Source organism: Petaurus breviceps, unplaced genomic scaffold (genome assembly GCF_028583685.1).
Source record: "Petaurus breviceps papuanus isolate PSGF00001 unplaced genomic scaffold, PetGlider_PUasm1.0 91041, whole genome shotgun sequence".
NCBI classification, from domain to species: Eukaryota; Metazoa; Chordata; class Mammalia; order Diprotodontia; family Petauridae; genus Petaurus; species Petaurus breviceps.
This window is the reverse complement of record NW_027187400.1, coordinates 33388806-33413195: the sequence shown is the minus strand read 5'-3', so window position 1 is coordinate 33413195 and position 24390 is coordinate 33388806. Positions and strand designations below refer to the sequence as shown.

At 40.3% G+C, this 24390-nt stretch overlaps 1 protein-coding gene across 3 annotated transcripts in view; it reads right to left on the bottom strand.

The window, feature by feature from the left end:
- Positions 1-566: 566 nt before the first annotated feature.
- Positions 567-24390, bottom strand: part of CEP104 (centrosomal protein 104) — a 44769-nt gene continuing 20945 nt past the window's right edge. For all 3 annotated transcript variants that reach the window (XM_069079267.1, XM_069079266.1, XM_069079268.1), the window contains 16 exons: positions 24080-24248; positions 23044-23199; positions 22257-22487; positions 20318-20515; positions 19444-19611; positions 18177-18350; positions 15715-15891; positions 14788-14994; positions 14373-14489; positions 12406-12442; positions 12066-12147; positions 10318-10426; positions 8311-8449; positions 7837-7904; positions 5269-5359; positions 567-4294 (listed from right to left, as the gene is read on the bottom strand). In XM_069079267.1, the coding sequence (XP_068935368.1) occupies positions 4173-4294; positions 5269-5359; positions 7837-7904; positions 8311-8449; positions 10318-10426; positions 12066-12147; positions 12406-12442; positions 14373-14489; positions 14788-14994; positions 15715-15891; positions 18177-18350; positions 19444-19611; positions 20318-20515; positions 22257-22487; positions 23044-23199; positions 24080-24248 (2245 nt within the window). In that variant the 3' untranslated portion in view covers positions 567-4172. The remainder of the gene's footprint in view (positions 4295-5268; positions 5360-7836; positions 7905-8310; positions 8450-10317; positions 10427-12065; positions 12148-12405; positions 12443-14372; positions 14490-14787; positions 14995-15714; positions 15892-18176; positions 18351-19443; positions 19612-20317; positions 20516-22256; positions 22488-23043; positions 23200-24079; positions 24249-24390) is intronic.

Below are 24390 nucleotides of genomic sequence, written 5' to 3'. Positions count from 1 at the left end.
CAGAAAAACCTGGCCCTTTTCTTTGAGATTAACTTCTCTTCCTCCCCAACACAGAACTCCATTATATCTGAGACCAATTCCTTTGGGCATCCCCCCGGGCCATGAGGTACATTTCTTAAAAGAACAAATACATCATTTAATAAAAGAGCTGTATCAGACTTAACATAAATCAACCAGTCTTTCATGTTCAAAATGCATATAATGCTCAGGATTTATTTGCACTGGGATTTCCAACATTGTTCAAAGACAGCTGTTTCCCTGCTGAAGTCCTATAGGAAAATCTACACGTGATGTTTCTTTTAGTTACTGTGTCACTGATGGGCCATCTAAAACCTTGGCGAGGACATAGGAGAGTCAGTGCTGCAAACCCACCATCTTTTATTTTGCCTACCCACAGCCTCCTCATTCCCTTCACAGGATTTCTGCCCCTGGCCATAAGGCAGTGAGAGATCAACCCTCAAATTTGGTGGAATTTGTGTTAAAGACACATGAAAGAGAAACAAGAATATTTTTAAGAAACACCTAAATAGTATGGATTTAAAAGTGCCCAATAAGAGGAGACGGGCTGTTCTTTGAATTGATTTATTTCTTTTTGAAAGTAAATTGCATTTGCAAAAAAATGAGAACCTAATTCAGAACATCATGCTGAAGAACTCTTTTATAGGTAAGACTCTTTACCAAATGGGAAAGAGCTTAAATCCACTTTAATTTACAGCTTATATAGCACTATCTCTGCCTCTGTCTCTCTCATACATACATACACATATATACATACAAGTGTATATATAATATGTATATACACACACACATACATACTCTCACAATGTGTGATGGGGTGACATTTACCATAAGAACATTTCTAAAGCAAATTTTGTTAACTAAATAACTATAATCTAGCAATTTAAAATAAATACATTTCTGTATAAAGATTTAAACAATATGGTTTCAAAATGGAAACATAATTACAAAATCATATACAGTGCTAATATTAAGGTAACAAAACTGTACACTACAATTCTTATAAAGTGATGCATCTTTATATAAAAAACAAAGAGATTAATAGGCCAGTTATATTTCCTATTGGCGAACCCCAACTGAAGGTGAGAAGATGCTATAATTGATTATGCAAAAGATAAGTCTTTATAATGTACAATTCCTACATATGCAAACAGATGACTTTGTACAACATTGAGCTGATGTTGCTTGTACATTTGGTCAGTTATTTCTTGCCTTAGCAAAGATCTGAAGTTTTTGGAGGTTCTGCAGGAAAAGCCTGGGCTCATCTGAAGGTGCAAACTTTCTGTAGCAACACTAGCACTAATTTCTTCTTTTCCTAAGAAATTTTCATCTAATTTTTTAGGGTATTAGTGCTGAGTTAGGATAGATGTTATTCAACTGGAACAGGTCTAATTTAAGTGTAGTTTTTAATAACATAATTATTTTCTTAAACTCTTAGAATAAAAATATAAAACTTTATGAGGTGATCAATTAGTAAATAAATATGCTTAAGATGGGGAGAGATTGATCTTTAAATAGTCAAACAAAATTATAAATTGGTTATCATAACCATTTCCCTAAAATAAAAGCAAACAGAAAATTAGGATATTAAAAAGTTGCAAAATTACATTCAAAATTGCTACATCAAACTGTACTTAAAAGCTCTGTTGCAGAAAACTCAGAGGTATCATTCTCTGAAGAGTCAGTTACATGGAAAGAACCATATGCCTTCAAAGATACTATGATGGAGACACAACTTTTTCATGGATGAAAATCCATTTATGAAGCTAACATTTCCCGTTTGGATGTTTCACTTCTGAATGACATGACAGTTTATAGGGTTGCTTGACTCTTCTTCTGCTCCTTCAAAAACACAATTTCTGTAGGGAATCCTAAGAGGTGACCCAGGGCTCTGGCCGGAATCAACCATTACCAAGCAGTCCTTCCTGCCTAATGGCCGAACAGTTCAACTTCAGCCCAGCGGCCTGCTGATAACTTTTACCTGAATCTCCCTTGTTCCTCCCCACCAAAAAGAAAGTCATTCTTTGGGGAATGGAACTACTTAACTGTACTGTGAACACACAAGAGAACAGCTGCAAAACTCATCTGGGTGAAGGGTAAATGTTTCCTTCACTGAACCAAGATGAGACAGCTTAAAGAACAATTTGAAAGAACTTTAAAATATTAGAAAAAGCCAGCTGTCCTCTCTCTTTGAGACTAAAGTGATCACCACTAGAGTTGTGAAGACTCTGATACTACGATCTTGTTATAGACTGTTCAGTCTCATGTCTTATTTTTACACAAAATAAAATACCTTTATTTTAATGGAAAGCTTTGTGGTAATTTTTGCTTTCATGGTCTTATAATGAGTCAGTTTTAAAAGGTGTTACTTTACCAAAGAGGGGATTTACAAAGTTTCACAATTACTAAGGTAGTCAGAAGAAGAACGCCTCCCCCTGAGGCTCATGACTTTCCTTGTTTCATAGAAGCAAACCAAACCAAAAATGTTTGCTGTCATAGTATGTAAACTCATTCTTAATTAGCAATTTAAAAATCTCCAACAGGCTGCCACTGGTGATGAATTCATTTTGCCATTCTTTTCGGAAAGAATGAGTGTCATTTCCAGGGAAAAGCATGATTCTTTGATCTTACTATAGGATCTGGTGATGGCTTCTTTCTAGGTTCTTAATCTGTCAGACAGAAGATTGTCTATTTAAGAAACAGCTGTTTAAAAAAATGTCCAGGCAGAATACCCAGTCAGAAAAGTTACTTTAGTCAAATACTGGCTGGTTTTTTGTGGCTATTCCTTTATAAAGAAAGGGTCTCTGGCAATAGCCACTGAGAGGAAACCTGCTAGTTTACTGAGCTACTGTCAGAGGAGCGTGTCTGACAAATGAGTCACAGCACGTCAATTTGGAAAGCTTTTCCCTTCTTGTATTCAGCACATCTCGAAATAAATGTTTTAGTAATTAAAGAAAAGGGCTTCTGTCCTTGAGAGGTAAACTTCCTCTTAGAACTAGGGTACAGACATCAAGGGCATGGGATGACGGTCCCAAATTACTGTGTGTTAGGCTGCTTCATGAATACCAGATACATGTTTGTGTATGTCAGAACATCTTAGGGAAGACATTCTGTGACACGTTAGGACGTAACCAGCCCCAAATTTTACTTAATGTTTTCTAAAGAAGAGTCAGTTTGATTTAAATGTAGTCAGATGATCACATGATATCAACTAGAAAGCACTTTCATTATTTTTAAAAAAGGAATATTTACATATGTGATGACCTCAGAACTCCTCCTCCAAAAAGGGCATAATATGGATACAAGTCTTGTCCTAATATTTACATTTGGGGGACTGACTGTGCAGTCAGGACCAGGCATAACTCCGTTACCCACAGAGTATCACAGGTAGAAAGCTACTTGCAGAGTGATGCCCAGTTATGGGGTGCACTGATAGGTCCACTGATGGATCCTTGGTGGTTTTCTCCTGGTGATTTTCTTTCTTACTTTCACTTTCTGTGACAGCGAGAAATGTGTTGGTGGGTCACCCCACCTCACTACATCTGGCAGAAGATGAACAGACAAAGCCACAATAAAGAAAAAAGCACAACAGAATAAGTAGAAAGCATGGCTCTAATCTGACTCCGTCACCAACGCCATGCTGGGCCAGGGTCGGGAGGCAGCAAGGCTCTAATGCGCAAACAATGTCACTTTGGTTGTACCACACAGAGAGAAGCAGGTTTTGGTGGAGATCGGTTGGCAAAATGCACGTCATTTACTGTTAAGATTCTGAGAGCAACTAAAAAAGGATGTTGTTGTGACCCCATCCCTCTTTGGCTCCCTGTCCTACTGGTCAGCTGCTGCTAATGCCTTCACTTAAATGGCTGCTGATTCTGTTCTAAGACAATGGCAGAGGATTGGCCATCGGGAAAGTTGGGAGGCCACCAGGCCTCCGATGCTCTATATGTGAGACAGCTCCTCTGGGCAAGCACAGACACATCTCTACATAAGGACTGACCGAGGGATCGTAACTCAGGGGAGGCTACTTCTGCCATTCAGGAAGGAAGGACTGGATAGGGCCATGGCCACAAGGTGGATTTACAAGAAATGCTATGGAATCAGAAAACTTCCTCAGTCACTTATGGAGACAAGGGAAACAAAATACTTGTCATATGTCATCGTTTTGTATATGCCCTGCTAGTGCTTTTATTCAGGCCTCCTTTTGGGGTAGGGATCTTGCTTCCAAATTTGGATCCTGAAGTGCTCGATTTGGCCAGCACTGAGTCTACTGCTTTCCCTGCAGTGAAAACACACAGAAACGTTAAATACAGGCATAGGATTAAAATGGAGACTCTTATGCATGAACTGTATCCCAAAAAAGGCTGTAACTGCATACAATCTGACCAACTGAACCAATCACATGTAGGGCTGGGCAGGGCGCACTGAGATTTGTATGGATGGACAGAATCAGTCCAACAGGCCTGAATCCAAGTTGTGCCAATCATGTCAGAAGAGGGCTCCCCAGTCATCTGGCTGGCTGATTGGTGGGTAATGAGAAATGGAGAGCAGTCTGCATAAGCATCCAAACTGCTGGCAACAGGAATGGAAAGACCAAAGACTGAACAAACCAGGAGACAATAGAATTGAGTCACATTTGTCTTGTCATTAGGATTAAAAAACCAGCAGCCACAATTATATAAATAAATAATCACACTCTTCAGGCCTCCAATACCTGAATCATGAATTATGTTCATTCTAGGTATAATAAAAGGGCATCATCAAAGGTTTTCCTGCTCAGAAGAAATTAAAAACAAAACAAAACATTTCTTTAAATGGGTCACTTTGAACCAGCACATGCAAAAGCCATAATGAGGGCTATAAATTATGGAGCAGGCTTGTAAAAGGGTACTCCATGAATTCATGTTTTTAAATACACCTGCATAAGGACTCTACACACCCACACAAAGTCAAACATATTCAACCGAAACTGGTTCTGTAGGCCTTTAAAATGGCCATCACAGCCAGGCTGGCATACAGCCATTCACTCACACACTCTCCCAGGATGACTAAATGCCCCCATGCCTGGCCAGCCCCATGCTAAGAGTTGTAGAGAAGACAATGATACATAAGACATGGTCCCCTGCCCTCATGAAGTTTATGTAGAAAAGTACTGTATCATTGAGGAGCAGCTTGCTTTACAAAGCAGATTCTGATGAAAAAAAAAAAGAAAAAATCTGCTTGGTCCACACTCCCTTGGCAGAAATACCCTACCCAGCTGTGTGGCTTGTGTCTTCTGTAGGTAGTAGGCTTTGCGAAGATTCATTGTGCAGCCCGCCGGCCCTGTCAGGTGAGATTTCCAGGCCTGAAAATCACAGAAGATGGGAGAAATGAGTCACAGGGGCAGCAGAGCCCCGGGCTGCTGGGGGTAGTGCTCAGGGAGGCCCCAGTGTCACCAGGCTGAGGAGGGACAGCTTGTCCACAGCCCAACATGACAGTTGAGCACCTATGGAAAGTCTCCTTCACTAAGACCCCTCTATTATGAAACCCTCTTATGTCCTTGGTTTCAGAACACAGTGAAAAGAAACCGTTTCTTTCTGAGCAGTTCTTGTCCACATGTCATCCCATGAGCACTGGTGCTATATTATGGCGCTGCTTCACTGGGAGGCCAACACAGTCCTACCTGCTTTTGGCTGAGTGGTATGCACAATTCCAAACAAACAACCAATCAGTTTGAAAAGAAAACAGCTACTGTGAGCCATGATTGGTTGGTGAAGCAGAGAGGGTGTCCATGCAAAGTGAGCTAGACCTGGAGCTGGAGAACCTGGGCTAGACTAGACTCCGGCCACTGGTTAAGTCATTTCTACTCTCTGGGCCTTGGGGCTAACAGTCAAAGAGACCCCAAATCAAACAACTCAGAGGCACCACCCTGCACTTACTGAAATGGAAAAAAGTCACCAGAACCAATGTGAGTCAGCAGTACTGTGTCACAATGAAACAGGAACAAACTATTCTAGTAACAATTCAGGTGGATCTTAAAGAATTTGGGTCCTTTTGAATAGCACAATTCAGGTTACTGTATATACTTTAAAGTACTAAAACGCCATTTCCTTTAAAATGTTGCATCACTGGGGGCGGCTTGGTGGCAGGCACAGTGAATAGAGCACCAGCCCTGGAGTCAGGAGGACCTGAGTTCAAATCCGGCCTCAGACACTTGACACAATTACTAGCCTTGTGATTTTGGGCAAGTCACTTAACCCCAATTGCCCTCAAAAAAAAAACAACAAAAAAAGATTTTGGGGGTGGCTAGGTGGCACAGTGAATAGAACACCAGACAGGACCTGAGTTCAAATCCAGCCTCAGACAGTTAACACAAAAACTAGCCATGTGACCTTAGGCAAATCACTTAACCCCAACTGCCCTCCAAAAAAAAAAAAGCAAAAAAACCCCAACAAAATGTTGCATCACTGAGGCTTTTTCTAGCCTACCACAAATTTTGTAAAACTGTCAGGCACAGCTGCAAAATATATGTGCTTTTAAATTCCCATTCAGTAAACAACAGGGATTTTTTTTTTTTTGCCTTTTGGAAGGCAATTGGGGTTAAGTAACTTGCCCAAGGTTACATGGCTAGTTTTTTTTTTGTGTGTGTGGGTGTTAAGTGTCTGAGGCCAGAACCGAACTTGGGTCCTCCTGACTCTGGGGCTGGCGCTTTACTCGGTGTGCCACCTGGCCGCCCCCCCCGCCCTTTTCTAAGAGCTCCTTCTTTAAAAGAAGATTAAAAAACATTTAACTTAAAAAAAAAAGATAAAAAAACATTTAACTTTTCTAAAATTCAACTCAAGTCCTTAGCTTCTTTGTTATCTTTTTCTTAGATCTGTCTAGGTCTGAAAGGGGCATATTGACATCCTCAACTATTACAGTTTTGCTGTCTTATTTTCCTCTATAATTTAATTAGCTTTTCCTTTTAAGTACTTAGAAGTTATGTCATCTAGTGCATATATATGGATATATTCCACTACTTATATTTCCTTTAAGCATAATGTAGTTTCCCTGCTCATCTCTGTACTGTTGGCTTGAGATCAGGACTGCCACCTCTACTTTTCTGAATGTTCTTGAAGCAACACAAACTCTGCTCCAGTCTTTCATTTTAACTACATGAATTTTTATATTTCAAGTGTTTTTGCAAACAATATATCTTTGTATTTCATTCAGAAATTTAAGAAATTTACTCTGATATGTTCAATCAAAAGAACAGGAGTAATAGAGGTCATCAGGGAAATGTATAATAAGAAAACGTGAGTGGCAAGGCCCCAGAATAAAAGGTGGACAATTGGAGTGACTCACTCAAATTCTTGCGATGTCAAGAGAAATTAAAGAAGGGTCAGTATTGGGTGGGGTCCCTGTGGTGAACTCACAGGTCGACACAGACAAGAGTGGAATAGAAGAGACAGGCATGGAGGGGCTACCTTCTCATCAATGAAGATGCAGAAGTCCCTAAGATTACAGATCTAATTGAGTATTTGGGAGCTTCTCAATTATTCTGAATTAGTGAGGCATGATGGTACGGCAAACAGGCAGGTAATTCAGATGTACAATTCTGGAACCTTATTTCCAAGATTAAGTTTAGTTCTAGTGAGTAAGACCTTATCAGGATATAGGATTACTTTAGGGTTGAATGGAATAACTGTTCTTAAAGTCTAGATAAATTTATTCTGATTGGTCGGAGGCAAACTTTATACTATAATCATTCAGACTGTTTTTCAGACTGGTTACCTTAATTTCATTTAAAAATTAAGTATCATAAAGGCCAGAATTTGCTAGACTAATACTTAGACTCCTTACCTCCTCTCCTGGTGTAAAATTCTCATGACACAACGGACACCGGTTTGCAAGTTTTTCTGATCTGGCAGCTAAAATGACATAAAGTAAAATACTATTGAGTTAACTAGACAGAATGTTATCAGTTATATAGAGATAGCAATGGAAAGAAAGGCTAGGTAACCTCAGGCATTAACCCTCTCAGGAGTAGAGAAGACCTCTGTTTCCCAATCATACGTTCATTTTCCCAAGCACACTAAGCCCAGAGGAAAGACCACCATTACACCTTGCAAAGGACATGTGGATGTTACACAGGACTATCATCAAATAGAACGTTCAGGGCTGGTACGCAGGAGACAATAAATGCCTGCTGCATTTCGGACTGTATGAGATCTTGAGAGTGCACTGACTCTGTTTATTCTATGTTCATCACAGAACTTTTGAGGGAGCAGGGACATCAGAGAGGGGCCAAGATGCCTAGGGACACTGGTTACATACGGTTGCAAGCTTTGATTTTTATGTGTCTGGGCAGCTCTTCCTTTAAGACAGCTTCACTGCAGCGATGACACTTTCCAAACTCGTTTCTTCTGTCACACTCCGTTAGCAGGTGCTCTGTCAGGCTGGCTATCTCCACCACCTAGATACCAACAGAATCTGTCAGGAATCAGGGACAAGGACAAGGCCCTGCTGGGTTTAAGCTATTTCAGATCGAGTCAGGACCACCCTCTTGGCTTACATATGTGAGTGTATGAAGACACATGAACACATTATCTCTACATGTGTAACACATATAAATGAATGTGAGAAGGAAGCTCATCTTCTCTAACAACTAGTTATTCCTTCCATGTTCATGCTTAGACTCAGCCAACAAATACAAAGGATAAAAATCTCTCACCTTTTTTCATGCTGAAGAGTTATATATAAAAGGACATTTCAAAGGGGTGAGAAACAGAGAATGTAGGCTAGTGAGCACTTAGGGAATTCTTGAATGAAAAGGTGATTCTCAGATCCTTCTTTGGTTTGACATTATATTAGTAATATGTTGAATGTATACAAAGCTAAGTACGGCTTTCCATTTAGGATTTTTAAAGACTAAAACCATAGTAAATTTACACATTTCATTCAGAGGTGGTCTGATTTTTCTAAAAATGGAAACATTTGGAACATAAAACATTACCAAAGTATACCTAAGTTCAATATAGTGGTCTTACATACACATTCCCACCCTCCCTGAAATAACTAGGTTTTTAACTGGTTGACTGTTTCTAAGCAATTCAGAAGCTGCCACAGAACCATTGTTGGGAAAGTGGTTGATATAAACTTGTTACAGGAAGTCTCAAGTTGCTATAGGCAAAGGTTATACTGGAAAGTAAGCCTAACTACTGTTTAGCATACGCAAGCACAACATCCTCTGGAAACAACGATCACAAGAAGGTAGGTCTAAAAAGTCCTTAGGTTGTTTCTGAAGTACAGTTTGCCTTGTGGCATCATCCCTGGAGAGCTGCAAAGGATGGATCTCAGCTTTCATATAGTCCAGCCCTTTCATTTTACAGCTGAGAAAACTTTAGTCCAGGAAGGCTGAGACCTGTCCAAGGTCACACAGGTAACAGCTCCCAGAGACAGGACTCTGATCATCAATTTCAATAAATAAATAAATGACATGAAGCAAAGACATCAAAATAGCTACAAACATGGGCCAAACAGAGTCTCTGCTACCTTCACAGGGCTGTTTGACATTGAGAGGATGAGGAGGTACAAGGGTATGGAGAGCAGCTCTGCTGCCCTCAGGGAGTTGCTCCCCAGGGCAGACACTAGAGGAATGAGGGTCACTGGTAGCCTGACCTATCAGAACCCAAGAAATGATTCTGAGGGATTATAGAGCTATTTTCTTGGCCTAGCACAAACCAAAGCCCAAGAGACCTGTGTGGGCCAATCTAATTTTCAAAATTCTCTAAGGAAGGAAACATTTTTCCTCTAAAGAGCTCCAGTGTTTGGTTCCTCACAGCCGAGTTTAGTGCCTATTAGAGAAGAGGAGTAAGGACTGCATCTGCCATTTGTTCAACTAAATATTTTTTTAACAGGACTAAAGCACAGGGAAAAAGACTGTGCAATGAAAAGAGCACCGGATTTGGAGTAAGGAACATAAGGAGAGACAGGTTCAAATCCCTGGGTCAGTAGTTACTACTTGGGTAACCCTGGGCAAGTAATCTCATGGGGCCTCAGTTTCCTCATCTGTAAAACTGGACAAGAGGGACTCCTTATAATGTCCCTTTCAGTTCCAAATCCCAAGGGTGCTCATGTTCCATTCCTTCCATCATTACTGAAAAGAAACCAGACTGTTCTGGTGGTTTCATTAATAATTAGGTTATCAAATTCTGGCTTTTCTCCTAAGGACTTCTTTCTTGTTAAATGGGGCCTCAGCTTCTTTTCTGCCTTTCTTTGCCTTCTCATGAACTCTGAATAAATGATGCTCAGATGGGAACTGTGTTAAGTAGAATGCATGACCTGCTTGCAGTGTTCACATCTGGTCAACATGGGACAATGCTTCCAGTAGTGGAGATCCAAACCTTCTTCTGTGAATGAGTCATCTCTTTCCCCACAAAAGATGCAAAGACTAAAATAAACCAGGAAAAGAAATATGGATGAAGAATCTGTATGTTAACATTCATCCACCCTTAATTCTCTTAAATTTAATAATTCAATACAACAAAAGTCAATAAAGTGCCTCCTATGTACAGGACACTCTTCTACACAAACCACAGTCCTTGTCCTCAAGGAGCTTAGATTTCACTAGGCATATAGAAGACATACACAGGTAAGTGAACACATCCTGATCTGTAGAGGGAGCTGGCATTAACAAGCTGGGCTAATGGGAGGTGGCACTTGGGCGGGTCACAGCTAGAGAGGCACTGCACACACGCCAGGCTACAGGTCGTTAGGTGAAGGTCCTGAGTCTGGGGAGAGACTCTCACATATGGGAAGCATCTCCTAGTCCAGTTTGGAATAGAAGAGTAAATGGGGAGTGACATGAAATAAGGCTAGAAAGGTAGGGAGACTGTGGGAGGCCTCAAATACCAGGTTGAGGAAGTCTGTAACTGCCTACTATGTTCCAGGCACTGTGCTAACTGCTAGGGATACAGAAAGTCAAAAGTTAGTCCCTGCCCTTGAGGAGCTGACAACCTAATGGGATCCTAGAGGCAACAGGGAGTCACTGAAAGTGTTTTTTTTTTTTTAACGGGGGTGGCACAATCAGATCTATACTTCATTCTGGACCCTGGAGGATGGATTGTGGTGGAGAGACTAGAGGCAGGGAGACCAGCTGGGAAGTTATTACTGAGGTTCAGATGAGAAATGATGAGGGCTTGAATTAGGGTGTTAGCTGTCTGAGAAGACAGATGTGAGAAGTGTTGAGGAAACAGTCAAAAGCATTTGGCAGCTAGCCTAGACATAAGGGAAAGGTCTTTGTTGTCTAGGGGTGGCCTCAGCACAGTCTCTTGGTACATTTGCCACACAATGCTGACACTGTGACTTTCAATTTGTACATAGAAAAGGCTGGTCCAGAAGGCAGGTTGTTGTCCTTACTGGAATTACAGAAGCATCAGAGATTCCAAGAGAATTCCTGGGCTGGGCTGGGAGGTTGGGGGTTGAGTTCAGTAGCCTTTGAGGGCCCTCCAAAATCAGAGATTTGATGACTCCAGAAAGGAAGAGTGAAGCACTGGAATTCTGACAATGTTTGAATGAGCCTGGCCAAGTCATGTGACTTCTGAGATGACTCAGTCTCTTAATCTATAAAAGGGGGTCATGATACTGCCTTCCCAAGGGCTGTTCTAAGGAAAACTTTTTAGACATTTAAGTATCCCAATCATGTGAGTTACTGTGATTGTATCACAGGACAGATCACAAGAGAAATCTTGTCACAGGAAGGATAAGTGGGGCCCTAATTTCCAGGTTTCTTTAGATTTCACTATGGCTATTTTGCATTCAGAAATAATCCTGCTACTTCATAACAGTTTGAGTTTTTAAAAGCAACTCCCTGATTGTTTGTAATGGAAGGGGAATAAATAAAAACATCATGACTTGTGCACTCTTAATACTGACTCAAGAAGAGAATTTTTCTGTTCCTTTCAGCTACTGAAAATGGGTTCAATAAACTACAACTGAACAATTAAGAGGGAATTTTTTACACGCTGTTTTATGTCATCACTGCTGCATTCTGAGTAACCTAAAATAGAGCTTTCCATGACTTTACTCACTAATCCAAATAATTTGCAACGGAAGCACGATCATCGGGCATGTCTGGAGCATTAGGGTGAATTGCTTTCCTCTGGGGGTCATCTGCAGAAATGCACAAAAGAAAAGTGACTGAAGTAAAGAGATTCATTTCAACATTTCTTTTTCATAACTGCCACGATCAGTTTGGTTGGAAATGTTCTTTTATCAATGTTTCTGACATTCAACATGCACAGGACCTATGGAAAGTAAAGTGGGCATCCCATGGAATGTTGTAAAAGAGAAAACAAACATGAGGTCATTCAAAGGCCTCATTCAGCAGTGTTTCCTCTGTGCAGGCGGCACGATTCACCTTCTACACACCTTGGTTCTTCATCTTTCTTGGGTCGCTTTCTTTGTCCTAAGACAGAAAAAACAGAAAGGTCAAAGTTTGGCTAAACATGGGTCAATTCTTTGATGATGAGCCCAGTATCCTGCCAAAGGGACATTTTTAGGTTATGGTCTAGGTAAGACCCATGTATTCTGAGAGACAAAGTATGGCAAAAACATAATTTGTATCAGAGGCAAGTGACCTATAGAACCGAGCTAAGTTTTAGTGGTCTGATCCTAGCCCCCATGTCAAATGGATCCTGTTCTCTTCTCCCCTTTCCCTCTTTCTTTTCTCTATTCCCATTTTAGTTCTCTATTGCTTGAGTTTGTCAATGAATTTAATGGGAAATGATTTTGAGTCCTAATGACAGCAGATGAGAAAAAAGAGAATCCTACCAAATGGAATTTGATAGAAAAATTAAAAATTACTTAGTTACATAGTACTAAATTAAAAAAAAATCATATAGAGAGGGATATAGTTTTAGGTTCAGGTACTTCTGAACCCCAGCCCTAACCCCTGACCATCAATCCTTCTTTCTTTTCTGTTTACCCCCCTATAATCACGGGAAACACTTCACTTATTTTACTTCTCCCCACACCTATCAGTGAAACATTCTAAATACTGATATCTTTTATAAGACCTCTCAGATAATAAGACTATCTTACAATACTTTTAGGTTGAACTCAACTAATAAACATCAAGCGTTTACCATATACAAGGTTCAAATAAAAAATGTTATCAAAGCAACATCTTAATTATATTTTTAAATATATTTTTATTTCATTAATATTTCCCAATTACAATAAGAAAATTTTTAACATTCATTTTTAAAAATCCTGACTTCTAAATTCTCTCCCCACCTCCTGCCCAATCCCTTCTTGAGATCCCATGCAATTTGATAATGATTATATACATGAATTCATGAAAATCTTATTTCCATATTAGCCACACAACATCTTAGTTATAGAGATCAATTGATACTATTGATGATTGCTTCATCAATTAGCTGATTCATAAAATTTTGTATTTAATAGAATCTGCCATTAACTTGACAAGCAAAGTATTTATGGGTTCTCTTCTGGAAATTGCCATTTGTTTTGTTATAGAGAATTAGATATCAGATTTTTAAAATTAGATATTATAATAGCATTCACTAAATTGAGATGGCATTTTTAAAACCTCTCTCCCCTTCCATCTCTTTTTTCCCCTTAAACTTACTATCTAGAGTTGGACTTGCTAGTGGTGTCCAGGGTCCTTTTTCTCTGCCATGGCACCTGGGTTGAAAATGCTGCTGACCCTTGTGACTCCACATATATAAAGAATCATGTTTTTTCTTATTCTTTTTACAAGAAACTCTTTCTCTTAAGGAACTTAATGAGTGAAACATGACAGTGTCTATGGCATTGGTTTAAACTACAGAAGGAATGAAGATTTGCATAGCACGTGATCCCACATATTACATCTGTGCTGCTGGTTCTCTCCAACATAATTTCAATTATCTGGCTCAATTAGAATGTTTACTCTGAACTTTCTTTCTAATATGGATTTAAATAAAATCTTAGTATTATAACTGATTCTGAAATTTCTGCAGGCAGAAAAGTATCCTCTGAATTATGGAAAAGAGAAAAGCCTCCTGCCACCACTGATCCTATGGGAAGAAGATAACTTCTCTCCACTTACACATAAACCCCCTAGTGGGTTTCTCTCTGAAAATTCACAACAACTCAGACTCTAATTCCTAAGCTGGACAACTAGACTATTTCACCAGTCATTTTTATTATCCAATGGGAAATGTTTATTTTAATGCATTTCATAAAAAAAAAAATCAGAGCCTTAGGAGAATTAAAGCCGCCACCTGAGCCATGTGTCTATGTGAAGAGGAAAAGCTAGGCAGGCGTGTGTGTGTGCAGGGTAACTAAGAGGCCAGGGCTGAGTGTTTCGGGGTATCCAAGAGACAGACCTTTCCAATTTGAGCTTCTGCCTGAATCTCTCTCAATGCCGCCAGCTGCACCTGCAGAACCTTGATTTCTTCTTTCTTTTGTTTTTCTGCTTCTTCTGTTGCTCCTTTTTTTTGAGCCTGTTAAAAAACCATGAAAGCGTTTGCAGCGCTGACTCAGGATACAGGACGCAATCACTACATATAAAAATGGCTTCTCACTTTTGACGACATTCTCTTAGACTAATGATGCATTCAGAGTGAGAAGCAAATTCTGCAGTTTAACTTGAAAAGGAAAACATTTCAAAACACACCAAATGGCCAGTATCTCGTATGTGGCCTCTAACTTAGCTCCTACATTTTTTTCCAGCTGTAGACTCATGTTCCTCCTATTTGTTTTTTGTAACTGGAAGACTAGGTGGGGATCTTCAAAACTGACCCTGACATCCGCTGCTGGGGCTCTGCCGTCTATCTTTGCAAATGCCTCAAAAAGCGTCTTGTAGAGAACGTTCTTGCGAGTGTTGCCGTCGTCGGCAGGCAGGTACTCCAGAATTAGTGTCCGATGCTTCTTATACATGTCCAAAATAATCTTAATAGCAATTTCTCGTATTTCGTAGATTCTGTGCTCTAGAGCACTCACTGAAAACTAAAAACAGAGGACAGGTTTACAATGAAGGGACACTGCAGGTTCTCCTCACTTTGAAGCTGGGCTCCCTAGACCTCCAGTCTTGTCCTCCCGATCTACCTGCAGAACACTGCTAGTGAAACATAGCTCTGCACATGAGCCCCCTGTTCAAAGTCCTTGAGTGGCTCCCCACAGACTGTACAACAGAGTCCAGTCTCTGTGGTTTGGCATTCAAGAGTCTTCACAATGTAACTCCAATTTATTTCTGACTTCTGTGTTATATGAGCCCTCTGACTCGGTCAAACAGCTTACTCATTATTCTCTGAAAACGTCATGCGCACTCCCCAAATCTTCGCCTCTGCCCATACCATCATCCTCTCTTCTTGCATACCTTTTTTGGACTTATCTAAGTCCTACCTGCAAATCAAAACCCAGGATTCAACCTTGCTTTCCAATCTGAGGCCTTCCTTCCTCCTTCCCCTGCCCCTCCCATCAGCCTACGATAATCACTCCTCTTTCCTCTAACTTCCTGCGGCACTTTCTGGGCAGTCAGAACCCAGCTGGCACAAGCCACCTGGTCCAGGTCTTCATCTTTATATAAAACAGCAATAAATGTTTTGAGGGACTCGTGCTCTGGGTAAGAGATGGATGAGCATCTCTCTCCTCTGGGGTCTTTTCTGATCAAACAACCCACTGAGCAGCAGCAGCAGCAGAAGCTGCAGTGCTGCAGAGGGCTCTTACCCGCATCACATTGTCGACAGTAAATCCAGAGTTTTCAGTCCCCAGGTCTTTTAACAACCGTGCTAGCAAGTCTGCCTGACTCATTGCCAGATGAGTTGAAGAATTCTGTTTTAATGGTTGAACTAAGTAAGTTGGAATAATTTGGAGGGGCTTTATTTCCTTACACAGAGCCAGTTCCTAAAAAAGAAGGGCATAATTTGTTAACTCTACTAAGAAATCCTAGATATGATTTAACATCGATTTAGAAGAACTTTTGTGATATAATACCACCCAATAAAGATGAGAGAAATAGAAAATTAAATAGTTTGTGAGGAAATCAGATGATTAAGGTCCAGAAGCTTACTATTATAATCCAATTAAAAAAGCTCAAACTCTAAGTGTAATAATTGAAATCTTGATCATTTCAGGATTTATTTTATCACTTAGGGTATGGGGACATGAATATTTAATGGAAAATTTCAACTTTTTTTGTTTCTATCATTGATTGTTCTCATAAAATCAATTTAATAAATGCTAATAAATTTAAACTATAGCAGTTTTATTGATAGTATTCTTATCATTTAGGCATTAAATGCCAATGGGGATAGTTGTGGTGTGGGTTTGTACTCAGCTTAGTATGAGTACTAATAGGATAAGTAAAATTAAAAGTATTAGTCATGTATAAACATGGACAAAAATCTAAGTATTACCATGTATGCTACTTCCATTTATATTTGTAATAATCATTATTTTGTAAAGAAAGAAAATTCATTTCAACAGACATTTATTAAAAGCCCATTATATGCAAGGTATTTTCTTAGGCACTGGGATTACAAAGATGAAAAATCATGCTGACCTTGGCCTCCTGAGACTTGTGAGCTGATGAATAATTAAACAACCATAATACATACCAGTTAGAAAGTTATCAGGCACATAGGAGAGTTAGGTGGTATGAGAGATTCAAAGGTGAGAATATCACTTTTTGCTTGTGATCAGAGAAGGCAGAATTTGAACCATGAAGGAAAAAGACTTCAGCAGGCAGAGATTAGGGGATGGTCCATTCCCAGAAAGGAAAGTCATTGAGGGAAGAGAGGGTAAGGAGAGATCAGATGTGTCTGAAGTATTAGTAGGTGACAAAGAACATGCTGTGAAGCAAGGTGGGCTGGGGTAGGGAAAACCCTGAGTACAGAGCTCAGGAACAGATATTTAATGTAGCAGGCAATGGTCTTTGAGCAGGAGCAAGTCATGACTGGAGTGGTTTGTCAGAATTGTGATCTTAGGGATAGACTATGAATAGAGATGGGAGAAATTTAAGGTAAGGCTCCTGGGTAGGAGGCTATTATAAGAGGAGGGGAGAGACTGAAATAGGGCGGTAGCAGTGAGAGAGGCAAGGCAGGGATGGACTCATGAGATACTAGGAAGCAGAAGCAGTGTTGGATATGGGGGTGAAGCAGAGAGAAGAATCAAGGAACACTGGAGGCTTTGAGCCTGGGTAACTGGAAAGGTCACGTGTTGTCACCACACACAGAGAACTTAGGCAGGGATGCACATTTTATAAGTTATACCTAGGCACTACGGTGGTGGAGTGTTAAAAACTGGCTAGTTATAAAAAATCAATGTTGAACTTTTTTTCCTCTTTTATGTTTTTGGCTTCATTAAAACGCAGGTTATTTTTTCTCCTCCTTTTAAAGTGAATGTTACATGCCCTGATTTTAAAACAATAGCTGTATTTATTTTCTCAATCCCTTTCAAGTATATAGCTACAAGCCTATTCTCTATAGGGGTAAACAGTGCCCTAAGATAATAGGCACCTCTGGAATAAAACTAACAAGCTCCCACAGTTTTCTTAACTTGTAAGTCAAAAAAATCTAGAGTAAAAATCTTTTTTCCCTTTGCCCAAAGACTGGAAGTGAGCCACAGTAAATAATCAAAAGTCAATGCCTCAAGTGGTGCCCTCCTGGGAAGGTGCTTAAACCTTGCGCACACAGGAGCAGCTGCTCAATTTTCTCACATCCTTTGGAGAAAACAGCCTGTAATCCTCCAGTACTTGGGCAGAAATCACTCTCAGCCAGGAGAAAAACAAGCAATGTGCTGTCTGATTGGACTGACTGATTGATCATGTATTTTATTTCTGATGCAGTTTTATCTTGAGACTTGTTGTGAGTTTGCTAATGGGACTGGGCCAAATGGATAATTAAAGAAAAGGAAGATAATTTTTGTGCTGCTAAAAGCAGACTGTGTGCCAGAATCATGGCTCCTTCTGGGTTTGTGCCTTTGCCTCTGTTTTTCTATTCCCCCACTCAGTGCCCCACAGGCTGATGATGGCAGGCCCCATCAAAGCCTCACAGCCCACTCACAGCTGCTGAAAGGAGCACAGGTCAGTTTCTCTTGGTTACAGCATGCAGCTGCTTACAGCAGAAATGCTCAAAGGTAAACACTGAGACAGTTTTGAGAGTCACCTCTGAGTCACAGGAGGTTTTTACCTGAATAAAGTTTGATGTTATGATGCGGAGGCGAGCAGACGAGTCCCCAGTTCTAGTCAGCAGATTGGGAAGAGTCTTCTCCACAGCGAGGGTGGTTTCTGGCTTACCAAGCTTATGCTTAGGAATGTATTGTGTGATGATCATCTTTAATAATTTCAGTGATGCTTGAAAGACCTTGGGAAAACAACAACATCAACTGGAGACATGCACACAAACTGCAACAGAAGACCCACGGTCCAGCTATTCAGGAGTTTGCTTCCATTCAACAAGTGGGCGCTAAGCAGGGTCTTGTGCACTGGGGACGCAAGGACCAAAATGAAAGGGCTTTGTCTCTCCAGGAGCTTTCATCCATTGGGAGAAGCTGGGGAGAACACGTCCGTGGAAAAGCCAACATCAATATTTATAAAGCAAATCTCAAATGGTAGCAGGCATGGAAAGGGGAGCCCTAACAAGAACACAGGGAACCAATCAAGGCCTTCAGGGAGATGGTGCTGTGAAGTGGAGCCTTGGGCTCCAAGAGAGGGTCTGGGGAGAAGAAGCGCAGGGGCAGGGGGTGACCTGTGCAAAGGCGAGGGGATGGGAAATGGAAGGCGGGGTTTGGCATCTATGGCAAAGGGGGACATTTCAGTAAAGGCTACGGATTGTCCAGAGGGCTGAAGACAGTCAAGAACCAACAGCACTAAAGGGCCCCTCCCCCTCCCTAAATCCCTATACTGTTTTTCTTGGTGAGCTACAAGAACATTCTTTATGTGCTTAAATGCTGTTTCCCAAGGAAAGGCAAACCCTTCTGGCGGGGGGAGGGTCACTTATCTGGACTCAAAAGAGTTTCAGCACTATCTCAAAAAGTCACTCATCTTTCATATGACACAGGTTTCACGAAAATAAAAATACAAGCCGACTGTCACGCCATTATGCCTGAAACACATTTTTGTAAACTATTAAATGAAATCTGCTTCCAGGCAGCATGGAGAAAACCCAAACTGTCTTGATGTTGTTGTCCAACTCAAGATTAAAGAGCACTTCAGAAAAAGGCAGCTTCCCGCTCTTTTTACTTAGAATTAAAGGACATTATCATTCATCTATTTTTCTTACTGCATGGAGTTCACTGGTTCCAGAGCAGCCTAATTCTCACTTGTGCGATTACTCTGGAGTTCAGGAAAAAAACTATCCATTTACACATTGTTCAGTTTGGCGTGGTATCTGTTACGCAATTACATCAAGAAGGTGGGTGCCTGTTTGCCTGGCATTAGAGAGTACAGTTACTCACTGAAGGCACGAGGTCCTTGATGGCTCTTCTTATTAGAAAGATAGCGGCTCTGAGAAGGCTCTTTAGATCATCCTTTGGGGTCCCGACAGGTATAGTCATCAGCTTGTTATACAACGAGAGCAATGTATCTTCTCGGTATGACCAGGTCTTAGAATAAGCTCCAGCAACCTAATGCAAAGAAAAATTCTCATTTTTTACATAAAACGGAAAATTAAAATTGCTGGTTACCTCTATAGCTTAATACTATCTGAGGTTTCTTTTTGTTTATTAAAAAAATATTTGGAGTAGGAGGTTTTAAAATGAATGAATCACTTAAAGCCTGGAAACATCTATCATAAAATTACTATAAGTATGTATATTGAAGAAAAATAATGTAAAATAGGAAAAAACAAATGAAATGAAAAACTTTGCTGGTAAAAAAAATCAGCCTGGGAAAAACTCAATCAAGAGAAGTATCTTAGAAGACAAGAACCTACAAAAATCCAAGAAGACCCTTTCTAAAGGGAGAAAGCCTGTTTTTTTTTCTTTTTTAATCTGGGTGATATGAGTACAGTTAACATGTTTTTACTACTAGCTCTGTTGATAATACTTTTTTTTTTGGAGGGGAGAAGGCAAGGCAATTGGGGTTAAGTGACTTGCCCAGGGTCACACAGCTAGTAAGTGTCTGAGGTCAGATTTGAACTCAGGAAGATGATCCTTCCTGACTCCAGGCCCAGCACCCTATGTACTATGGTGCCACCTTAAATTTTAGTTTTAATATCTGATAATTTAATGTATTTTGTAATTAAAACCTTTCCATTCACTAAGGGATTTTATAAGTCAAATCACCATTCAGATGACTAATACCAAGCTTTGCGAGCATTTATTTTTTTACCAGAGTTTCTCCCAGCACTTCAATGGCAGAACTGGCCTCTCTCAATGCTTTCTCAGTCAGCGGCTCTGGCTCTCCTGCAATACTGCCTTTTGGAACCAGACTGACATCTTCTTCAACCTTCTCTGGTTCCACACAGGTTTCTCCTTGTTGCTTAAGAACAGCTGGAAGAGGTCTTTCATCATAAGGCAATAAATCAGCCTGAAAGTGAATGAAAATAAGATTATTTTGAGCGTCTCATGTCCTCTGATCTTCCGCTCTTAGGTTTCTCCCCATTCCCTCACGCTCAGCTTCAGTGCTCTCTGAACACAGGTTATATCTAAGCAATGTCAGTTTAAGCCATACCTGATGTAGGGTTTATCAACATTACTACACTGGAACAATTCAATACACATATGACTCTTACTTTAACTTGGAAAACATAGATTATGGCTCTATGTACTTTCTATATGTAACCAATTTCTTCCTGAATTATTATTTATTTACCACTAAAAGTATAAGTTCAACAAGAGATTAAATCACTAAAGCAGTGTCAAAGTAAAACAAATTCGTTGATATTGACAAAGTCTCCATTATTTTATTGTTATGTCAAGTGAAGTCTATGCTTGGAGGGGTCATTCAGTCATTTTTCAGTCATGTTCAACTCTCTGTGACCCCATTTGGAGTTTTCTCGTCAAAGATATTGGAGTGATTTGCCATTTCCTTCTCCAACTCATTTTACAGATGAGGAACTGAGGCAAACAAGGTGAAATGACTTGCCCAGGGTCACACAGCTAGTAAGTGTCTGAGGTCAGATTTGAACTGGGGAAGATAAGTCTCCCTCATTCCAAGCTGATCGCTCTATCTACTATACCTAGATCTAGCCTGTATGCTTGGTGATATACAATAATTCTCAACATATTCATTTACTCGGTAGTCTAAAGTTCCCATTTAAAGAAGGAAACCAGATGTTAGACAGCTTTCAATTTTATTAAATAAAGTTGTTTATTAAAAGTCTACTACACGTAGCTTTGGTCATGTCATTTCTTTCTTTCTTTTCGCTTTTTGGAGGTCAATTGGGGTTAAGTGACTTGCCCAAGGTCACATGGCTAATAAGTGTTAAGTGTATGAGGCTGGATTTGAACTCAGGTCCTCCTGACTCCAGGGTTGGTGCTCTATTAACTGCACCACCTAGCCGCCCCGGTCATGTCATTTCTTTTAGTACTCCAAAGATTTAGGACCGAAATACTTAGGTAGCTCATGTTTTCAAATTAATTCCTATTTGTAAAACAAATCAGACATTTGTTTGCATCAAATGCATATACAACCTATGATGTGTATTTAATGGAAAATATTATCTACATGGTAAATATAAATATATTGTATATCATGTTAGATAATATATAAATATCAAATATAAATAAATATAAATATAGTAAGTATAATTATAGTAAAGAAGATGGATGATGGGATCACATGCTAAGTGTGAAAGGACTGAAAATCACATGGTCCAATCCCTTTATTTTACATGTGAGGAAATGGAGGACTAAAGAAATAAAGTAACTTGCCAGGCATTCAGTAGCAGAGCCAGGATTTGAACCCAGGCTCTCTGTCTACAAGTCAGAGCTCTTTCTCCTATACAGGTGATACAGATCAGTATTAAAGACCAAAGGGAAGTTCAGAGTGAAGTCCAAAGGTGGACATGGAAGGTGATCCTTCTTTTTGACCAGGAGAAAAGCTTCTGTTTCAGAGCACACGCTGGCCCAGGGCCTGGCACATAGTAGGTGCTTAGTAATACTTGGTAAATGATTCACGCTATGGACTAAAGGAGATGCACTTGAAAGCTGGGGGCAGAGGGAGGAGAAAGAGAGTCTCTGTGGTATTGGTGATCAAGTCTGAATGAAATTTGGCCTGATTACTCCTTTGGGTCTATGCAGAGCAATTCTGGCTTTAAGCTACTTACATTGATCTTAGAAAGAGAATCTGAGGCTGACAGCTGGCCCACAGTGGCTTGCTGTTTAGGGGGAACATTCAGAGAACTGTGAAGCTGAGTTTTGGCCTGGGGGAATGCTTCCACATAGGGTTTTTCTCCTGTTCGCTCCTCCCGGTGCTGTGGTGACCGGACAGATTTCTGCAGGCAGGGGCTGCCAGAACGCACCACAGACGCAAGGGGAAAATCAAAAGGCTTTCGAATCTAGAAAGAGAAACAGGAACCTTTAGCTTAAAAATATTTTTTTCTTCACTACATAACAAACGTCTTAGCAGCTCTGAGACTAAACCCTCAAGCACACAGCACATGTTAGGAGCTAGTGTTTTTGCACTGAAGATGATCTGGGTGTGTACATCACATGCCAACACAACTGTGTCCTCGTTGTGCTGGCCATACACATGGAAGCATATAAGCATCTAGAACATAAAATGATTAATCTGACTAAATCACAAGCCTCTCATAAGCATAGAATGGAGGCTCTTTAGTTAGCTGTGCACCTCTCTGCTTTTCCCCTCCCACACAGTGTAGGTGCTCAGGGCCAGGGACTATGTCTTGTGTGTCTCTGTATCTTCACAGAGCCATAAGCGTAATAGGTATTTTTAAAAAAAATGTATGTCAAGTGAATGAACGAGTATTTTCTTAAATATCTGTGTTAAAATATGTTTACAGACCATGTGTGAGGCTTCTCCCCATCAGCCTTCAAGTTGCTTGTCCTACAAGTGGCGTAAAACCTGATCTGTCCTTTGGTGAAGTGACTTACCATCTCAGCGTCTAGCAGATTGTGGAGCTCCAGCTGCTGGTACACTTTGGTGCGATACTGCTCCATCTGCTGTTTCTTCTCTTTGGCAAGGTCATAGTCTTCTTTCTCCACAGCACAGCGCTTTTCCACATCGTACCTGCCAAGACGCTCCCCAACCTGAAAGGAAGAAATTTCACTTTCATTTCACTGAAGTGATATAGGACTTGAGATTGTCTATTTGCAAATGTTGGCTGTATTGAGAAGGTAAAAAAATTATTTTATTCTACTGACTTTTTTTTTTTGGCGGGGGGAAGATGAGGTAACTGGGATTAAGTGACTTGCCCAAGGTCACACACAGTAAATGTCCAGTGTCTGAGGCCAGATTTGAAGTCAGGTTCTCCTGACTCCAGGGCTGGTGTTCTATCCACTAGGCCACCCAGATGCCCATTTACTGCCTAAATTTCATCTTTAACTTACATTATCCTCTAATTTTTAAAGCAATCGGGGTTAACTAACTTGCTCAAGGTACACGGCCAGTTATTTCTGGGTGTGGTGCTGAGTATCTGAGCCTGGGATTCGATCTCTATCCTCTAATTTTTAAATTATTCTTTCTTACAATGCCCAGAAACAAAATAATGAAGTATCTTAGTATCATAGGCTGACATACAATCCAACTCCTAGGCGTTGGATGTTCTATTTTTGTTAAGAAGTTTTTACTTGCCTTGCTAAGTGATGTGGCTTTTTTTTATATGCCCATATCAATGCATGAGGGTCAAGCCTAGCTAGAGGTATGCTAACCAGCTTTGATTATTTGAATTCAAGAAGGACTCTAACACTTAACAGCTGTATGAGCCTTAGAAAAAGTCACTTAACCTCTGTATGCCTCCGTTTCCTTCTCTGTAAAATGGAGATCACAACAGCACCTTTCTCCCAAGGTTCAGTTGTAAATCACAGTTGTAAAGCAATTCGTTAGTCTATACTGTTTAGCACACAGGGGGCGCCATGGAGGTGCTACCTATTGTCATCATTACAATTGTTTCCCTCCCACTCAATCTACCTTCTGCAGATCAGCAATGGCCTGTTTCAGTTTCTTGGCGTGATCATAGCGCTCTTTCTGGACGGCTTCTCGTTTCTTCTCATCTAACCTGCGGATTATCTGTGCAACTTCTGGATCCTGGTACATATCAAAGGCTAAATCATCCAGAGGAGAAATATAGTCAGGTTTCCTGAAGGAAAAACAGCAAATATTAAAAAAAATAATTTAAATAATTCAACAAGCATTATTTATTAAATATTCTATAAAAGTACTTCGTGTACTGGAAAGTGTCAGATATGTATGACTTATCACAGCTTTAGGGAATACAAAAG